The sequence below is a fragment of the Malaclemys terrapin genome, chromosome 21 (genome assembly GCF_027887155.1).
Source record: "Malaclemys terrapin pileata isolate rMalTer1 chromosome 21, rMalTer1.hap1, whole genome shotgun sequence".
Lineage (NCBI taxonomy): Eukaryota > Metazoa > Chordata > Testudines > Emydidae > Malaclemys > Malaclemys terrapin.
The window spans coordinates 20,239,758-20,247,520 of NC_071525.1; the positions used below are offsets into that span (position 1 = coordinate 20,239,758).

The 7,763-nt window shown below is 68.8% G+C and overlaps 1 protein-coding gene across 1 annotated transcript; it reads left to right on the forward strand.

Moving 5' to 3' along the window:
* The first annotated feature begins 2,636 nt into the window (after positions 1-2,636).
* Positions 2,637-7,763, forward strand: LOC128827287 (cell surface glycoprotein MUC18-like). The gene is made up of 8 exons (XM_054011144.1): positions 2,637-2,938; positions 3,403-3,530; positions 3,917-4,118; positions 4,635-4,777; positions 5,199-5,364; positions 5,454-5,586; positions 6,724-6,838; positions 6,944-7,763. The coding sequence occupies exons 1-7, from the start codon at positions 2,878-2,880 to the stop codon at positions 6,812-6,814; spliced, it is 924 nt and encodes a 307-aa protein (XP_053867119.1). The 5' UTR covers positions 2,637-2,877; the 3' UTR covers positions 6,815-6,838; positions 6,944-7,763.

Genomic DNA, 7,763 nt, shown 5'->3' on the forward strand with positions numbered 1-7,763 from the left:
GGGTGGGGAGTGGGTCTCTGGGGGGTGCTGGGCTGGGGGGAGGGAGATCTGGGTGTTGGGGCACTAGGGAGTGGGGGTTCTGTGGGGGGTGCTGGGCAGTTGTGGTGGGGCTGTGGGCAGGGGGTGCAGGGCAGGGGTGGTGTTGTGCAAGGTGCTGTGCATTTGTGGGTGAGGGGGCGGGGGTACTGGGCATAGTGGGTCCGGGGGGGCTCTGGCCATAGGGAATTGGGGGGCTGTTCCAGTGGGGGGGGCTGTGTGGTGCGGCATGGGCCCGCCCCCGAGGGGAAGGGCAGGCTGGCAGCACAGGGCTGGGTGGGCCAGTGTGCGTCTGGCAACTGCTGGTTTGTGACTAGTGCCCTGAGCTGGGCTGGGCAGAGTGGGGCCACACACCCCCCGCCCCATTGCTTCTGGCCAGCCCCTCGCTCTGGGGACCAACATCCCCACACCAGGCTCCATTGCCCCATGGAGCGGGGGGGCCAGAAATATGGGTGGTGCCAGGTCCACAAAGGGTTAATCCGGCCCTGCATCTACCCAGCTCCGGCCTTCCCCTTCCCACTCGCCGGGGAGATCCTGGGGGGGTCCCTGCTGCAGGTCAGCGTATAGGGAGCCCGGGCTGCAGCCCAGCGACACTTCAACCCACTCCATGCATCAGCTTTTAATTTCCCATTTGCTCTATTAGCCGTAAACGATCAATTCCTCGGCCGGGCTGTAAGCGGCCGCTGATGAGGCGTGACGCGGAGGAGACCGGAGATGAGCTTCACTCATTAGATGTCCAGGCGTTTGTCTTCATAACCGAGACAAACATTCCCACAGCTCTCTCCTGCCTCACGATCCCAGGGAAACGTACAGAGCCGAGATGCAGCCACCTCTGGGGTGGGGCGCGGGGGCGTTTAACAGAAACATGACAGTTTGCCCGGGGATGGAGAAAGTACCCAATCTGTTAATTTAGCCCAGCTCTAACCCCTCGACCCCACTTCCCCCTCAGAGCTGGGGAGAGAACCCAGGCTCCCAGCCCTCCTGCTCTAACCCACCAGCCCCCACTCCCCTCCCAGAGCTGGGGAGAGAACCCAGACATCCTGGCTCCCAGCCCCCCTGCTCTAAGCACCAGCCCCCACTCCCCCCTCAGAGCCAGAGAGAGAACCCAGGAGTCCTGGCTCCCAGCCCCCCTCCCCCCTAACCACCAGCCTCTTCCGCAGCCCCATGGGAACCTCCCCCCTTCCCCTCTTTGCTCTTGTCACTTTCAGGCGGGGGCGGGGCCCTGGGGCGGGGCATGACCTCATCCCGGCGGGGGGGGGGGTCACCTGGCCCCCATTGTTACACTGTTTCCGAGTGGAAGTTTCAGAGTAGCAGCCGTGTTAGTCTGTATCCGCAAAAAGAAGAACAGGAGTCCTTGTGGCACCTTAGAGACTAACACATTTATTAGAGCAGAAGCTTTCGTGGACTACAGCCCACTTCTTCGGATGCATAAGGACTGTAGCCCACGAAAGCTTCTGCTCTAATAAATGTGTTAGTCTCTAAGGTGCCACAAGTCCTCCTGTTCTTCTTTTTCCGAGTGGAAGGGCGCTCAGCCAATCAGCGGGCGGGGGGCGACGTTCCAGGGACCGCAACGGGCGGGGGGGGGGGGGGGGTTGAGAGTGTCCCCTCCTCAGGCCCCGCCCCCTGGTCCCTGTGCCCCACTAGGTGCCCGGAGAGCGAGTGTGAAATCGGGGGGGGGGGCGAGAGTTGCAGATAGAAACCCCCCAATAGCTGGGTGTCCAGTCTCCTCTCCCTGCCCCGCCCGCCCGGCGCCCCCCCGCTCGGCCCCCCCCGCCTGGTGTCTCCCTGCCCCCCCCGCTCAGCCCCCGGCGCCCCCCAGCTCAGCCCCCCCCCCGTCCCGGCGCCCCCCAGGCCAGCGCCCCCCCCCCCCCAGTCTCTTGTTTGAGCAGCTCCCGGCTTGTCCGGACTCTCCCCCCAGCGCCCCGCCCCCAACGCTCCCCGTGGGGCCCGGAACCGGCCGGACCGGCCCAGCCGGGGCCCCGCCCGCGACGGAGGTGGCTGGGGGGAGGGGATGATTTACACACGCACCCCCCCCCTCCCGCCACTTCTCAGCAGGAGGTGACCGCAGCTGCCGCTTCCCCTTCCCCACGGTGGGGGGGGATTTTTGCAGCAGCGGCTTCCCCTGGGTCACCCCGGCACAGAAATTCCCATGGGGGGGGGTCCTAGGATTGCCCCAAATGCCTGGGTCAGCTGGTGCCTCCCCCCAACTCTGCCGGTGCCCCTCACTCCCGACCCGCAGCCCCCTGCTATCCCAGCCCTGCCCCCCCCAGCGCTGCCGGTGCCCCTCACTCCCGACCCGCAGCCCCTGCTAGCCCAGCCCTGTCCCCTCACAGCTCTGCCGGTGCCCCTCACTCCCGACCCGCAGCCCCTGCCAGCCCAGCCCTGTCCCCTCACAGCTCTGCCGGTGCCCCTCACTCCCGACCCGCAGCCCCTGCCAGCCCAGCCCTGCCCCCCCAGCTCTGCCGGTGCCCCTCACTCCCGACCCGCAGCCCCTGCCAGCCCAGCCCTGCCCCCCCCCCCCAGCTCTGCCGGTGCCCCTCACTCCCGACCCGCAGCCCCTGCTAGCCCAGCCCTGGGTTTCCCCCCACACACACACACACAAATGTTGTGTGTTGGAATTGCACCATCGCGTGCAGTTGCTGGGAGTCAGTTACAGGCGGTTTTTTATTGACTTTCCGCCCCCGGGAGGGGCCTGGGCCCTGCGTCTCTGCTCGGTCCCCCCCCCGCAGGTGCACTGGGGGCAGGGTTCGAGGCAGGCGGAACCCCGGCTCCCCCCCCGGCCTTCCTGCTTCTGCTGCAACACGGAAGCCGGACGCCAAAGTCTGCCCGGAGCCTGCTGCCATGGCCCTGCCAGGCCCCCTGCTCCTGCTCGCCGCCCTCGCCCTGCGCTGGGCCCACGGGGGTGAGTGGGGCAGAGCCGCGCCCCGTCTGCGGCCTCCCTTCCTCGCGGGGGGGCTGGGGCTCCTTCCCCCCAACACCTGCCCCGTTAGGCCTGTGCTACCAAACGGGCTCGGTCGGGGCAGGCGAGCCCACCGCGCTTGGGGGCAGCAGGGTTGGGGGAGCTGTCCCCTCTAGGGGGCGCCGGCTCCCCCCCTTGGCCCCAGGGCGGGGACTGGCTGTCCCCGGGGGGTTGGGAACGGGACATGGGGCCTGTCCCCTCTAGGGGGTGCTGGCTTTCCCCCCTCGGCCCCAGGGCGGGGACTGGCTGTCCCCGGGGGGTTGGGAATGGGACATGGGGCCTGTCCCGTCTAGGGGGCGCTGGCTCTCATCCGGCCCCAGGGCAGGGACTGGCCAGCTCAGGGGGGCAGGAAATGGGGCCTTTCCCCTCTGGGGGGCACTTAGACTGTGCCCCATGGACTGTTCCAGAGATACCCACCGTCCGCCTGATTGACCAAGAGGGCCCGATCCTGGAGGGCAGCTACGTGACCCTGGAGTGTCTGACGGACGAGGCCGGAGCTGACATGAGCCAATTCACCTTCCAGAAATACAGTCGGGTCAGGATGCCCCCCCCCCGACTCCAGCCCTGCCCCGCCAGGGACGAACCTGCCCCTCACCCAACACTAAGGGGTGCCAAGCTGCAGGGGGTGTGGCGGGGGGTCAACAGGCCCGGGGTCTGTGCAGCAGGAGGCAGGGCAGGGGGTGCCATGGGGCAGGCCGGGGGTCTGTGCCACGGGGGGCAGGGCAGGGGGTCTGTAGGGGGCACCGTGGGGCAGGCCGGGGGTCCATGCCACAGGGGGTAGGGGGTCCGTGGAGCAGGCAGGGGGTTCATGGGGGCACCGTGGGACAAGCTGGGGGTCCAGAGGGCGCCGTGGGGCAGGGCGGGGGTCCATGGGGACAGCCTGTCGGGGTTTATCGGTGACACCGGGGCTTCTCTCCGCAGTGGCTCCACTCCTGGGTCTCCCTGGACAATCCCGACCGGCTCCGCTGCTGGTTCTTCGACGTGAACGTGACGCGGGCGGACGGGCGCCTCCTGCTGGCCATCAGCGCCCTGCAGTCCTGGCACGCCGGGGCCTACCGCTGCGTGGCCGCCAACAGCACCGGCAACGCCACTGCCTCCGCCGAGCTCCGCCTGCACGTGGAGTGTGGGTGGCGCCCGCCCCGGGGCCCCTACACCCGGGCTGGGGGGCCCTGTCCCCCAGATCCACCCGCTGTCGCTGAGACCTGGCCCCTCGTTACACAAATGAATCTGGGGGACACACGTGTCTGTCTCTTGGGGGGCCATGGGGGGTTACCCCGGTTATATTTGAGCATAACACCCCCCCAATTTGCCCCTTGCCCCCCCCAGGCTGGGTGGGAGGAGATGGACGGGGGGGTCACGGGTGCAGCAGGGAGCCCAGAGTGGGGAAATGGCATCAGTTTGGGGGTGCGTCTATGGGGCAGGCGAGAGAGGGGTACAGTGCCCAGCATGGAGGGGGCAGTTTGATGGGGGGTGTCTGCTCCCCATAGCTAGAAGTGGGGTACAGAGGGAGACCCCAATTGTAACCCTGGGGCAGGAGGGTGATTAACTCTCCGCCAGCTGGGTGGGTGGGAGGGGACAAGGATTTCGGGCCGCGGCGCCAGCAGGGCCTGAAGCAATGTCCCTCCCCACCCCCACCCAGATCTGCGGAGCGTCTTCGTGACCCGTGCCCACACGTGGTGCGGGACCGTGGGCGACGCCGTGGCCGTTCTGGAGGGCGAGGACCTGGAGCTGCAGTGCTCGGCCGACGCCTCCCAGCCCCCCCAGTATGAGTGGAGCCGCCAGGTGAGGGGCTGGGCAGACCCCCAGGCAAAGGGGGGGGATCATACTGCAAAATATCAAGGATGGATGTGGGGTGTCACACAGTAGACCTAGCAGGAGGTGCCAGCGGGCAGGAAGCGGGGGGCTTAGGAGGGGGCGCTGTGGGGCAGGGAGTGGGGCGGAGGGTCAGTAGCCGGTGCCATGGGGCAGGGAACGGGGGGCTCAGTAGGGAGCACCATGGGGCAGGGAGTCAGCAGGGGTGCTGTGGGGCAGGGTCCGGGGTGGAGGGTCAGCAGGGGGCACTGTGGGGCAGGGAGCGGGCGGAGGGTCAGCAGGGACGCTGTGGGGCAGGGAACGGGGGGCTCAGTAGGGAGCACCGTGGGGCAGGGGATCAGCAGGGGTGCCGTGTATGTCCCTGCCCCCTAAGCGGCTGCCCTCGTTGCAGGGGGACGACTGGGTGGTGGCGTCCAGCACGCTGACCCTGCCCCACGTGAGCCAGGAGCAGGCCGGGACCTACGTGTGCCGGGCCCAGCACCCCAGCCTGCCCCACCTGGCGCGCAGCCGGGCCGTGCGGCTGGACGTGGAGGGGGCGCAGAGCAGCTACCGGCTGGGTGAGTCGGGGGGGTCCCCCCGCCACGCTCCCCCCCCCCCGCGGGCTCTGTCTCGCCCGCCCCGCGCTGACCCCTCTCTCTGCCCCCAGAGCCGGGCCTGGACCTGAGCCCCCCCCTGCTGCTGCTGGCCGTGGGGCTGCCGGCCCTGCTGCTCCTGCTGCTGGTGCTGGCGCTCGGCGTCTTCGTCCTGCGGCGCCGCCAGGCCGCCAAGATCCCGGCCGGGTGAGTCGGGGGGCCGGGCGTGGGGTCTGTCCACCAGGGGGCGCCGGGCCAGATCCGCCCACGGGGCCGGGCGCGGGGTCTGTCCACCAGGGGGTGCCGGGCCAGATCCGCCCACGGGGCCGGGCGCGGGGTCTGTCCACCAGGGGGCGCCGGGCCAGATCCGCCCACGGGGCCGGGCGCGGGGTCTGTCCACCAGGGGGCGCCGGGCCAGATCCGCCCACGGGGCCGGGCGCGGGGTCTGTCCACCAGGGGGCGCCGGGCCAGATCCGCCCACGGGGCCGGGCGCGGGGTCTGTCCACCAGGGGGCGCCGGGCCAGATCCGCCCACGGGGCCGGGCGCGGGGTCTGTCCACCAGGGGGCGCCGGGCCAGATCCGCCCACGGGGCCGGGCGCGGGGTCTGTCCACCAGGGGGCGCCGGGCCAGATCCGCCCATGGGGCCGGGCGCGGGGTCTGTCCACCAGGGGGCGCCGGGCCAGATCTGACCACGGGGCCGGGCGCGGGGTCTGTCCACCAGGGGGCGCCGGGCCAGATCCGCCCACGGGGCCGGGCGCGGGGTCTGTCCACCAGGGGGCGCCGGGCCAGATCCGCCCACGGGGCCGGGCGCGGGGTCTGTCCACCAGGGGGTGCCGGGCCAGATCCGCCCACGGGGCCGGGCGCGGGGTCTGTCCACCAGGGGGCGCCGGGCCAGATGCGCCCACGGGGCCGGGCGCGGGGTCTGTCCACCAGGGGGCGCCGGGCCAGATGCGCCCACGGGGCCGGGCGCGGGGTCTGTCCACCAGGGGGCGCCGGGACTGATCCAGCCCCATAGCGGGGGCTGGGGGTGGGGGACAGGGAATGTGACATGGGGCTGAATCTCCCCATCTCTTCGGGCCCTTTGATTTATTGAATCCCCGGCCGCTAGCGCCCGACTTCGGCGCCTCAGTAGTTCGTGGCGAAGGGACGGGGGGGAATCCGGGGGTTCACGGGGGGGGGTTCTTCGCTCTTCATTTCCCCTCCCCCAGCTCGGTCCCAGGAAGATTTGGGGGGCGTGGGGGGAGCTAATGGGGGTCTCCCCGCAGGGAAGGTGGAATGGGGGATGGGATCCCGGGGGCTGGGTTTGGGGGTGTCACTCACCCGGGCTGTCTGTCCCCCATTCAGGGAGGAGCCCGGCCAGCGCACCCCGATCTACAAAGGCAGCCTGGAGTCGATGCCCTCGGCCGCGGGGGACCAGCAGCCCCTGGTGCTGTGAGCTGGGCCCTGCCGCCCGGAACAGGTATGGGATTCGCTCCTCCCGTGGTCCTTTGGGGACTGCAGCCCCCCCACCACGGGACCCCGATTTCTCACCCCCCCCCCATTGAAATCTCTTCTCCCCCCCCAGGTAGAACCGCACGAGCCGTCGCCGACGAGAATCAGCCACTTCTATAATCAGCGGGGGGGAGGGGCGGGGTTATGGGGGGCAGGAAATTATTGGGGGCTCAGCTGTGTTTTCTGAGGGGGGGGATTGTTATGGGGCGGTTTCTATACTTCGTTGATGCAGATAGAGCTAGTATGGGGGGGGAGATGCTCTGGATGGAGGGGGCTGATATCATTATTTTGGGGGTGGGGTGGATCTTGGGGGGCTGGGGCAGTGTGACCAGCCCAGCTCCCCATGAAGTTCAGGAGCCCCCCCCCGGGTGGTCACTTTTGGGGGCTCTGATTTTCGGGGGCTGGGAGCCACCCCCCAGTTTTGTAATGGGGGTGCTGTTCATGGTGCCCTCCCAAAATGCAAACCTCCTGCCATCCCCAAATTCACTCTGCAGGGGTCACCAGTCCAGAGACCCCCAATCTCCAGAGGCCTGGTTCCCCCCCAACAGCTAAACTGAGTTAATTTGCTTTTTTAATGGGGAGCCTGTAATCAATGTGCTGGGGGAGGGGCTAGGGCAGCCTGAGGGGGTCCCCCAAACTGGGACCCCCCAATGCCGATTCCCTGCAATCTGCTCTCACCCCTTTGCTTTCATCTCCCCTGTGTGTGTAAGTCCTTGTGGGTCCGGGGGCTGTAGTGTTATTTCCGGGTGGGGGTGGGGGGGTTGAGTTCTTAGGGCTATTGCTTAACATCTGGGTATTGTAGTTCTGGGGGGGGGCTGGCCCTTTAAATGGGGGGGGGAGCATGGGCCAGCCCCCCAGCTTAAACGGGATTAAAATGATACTTTAAAACTCTG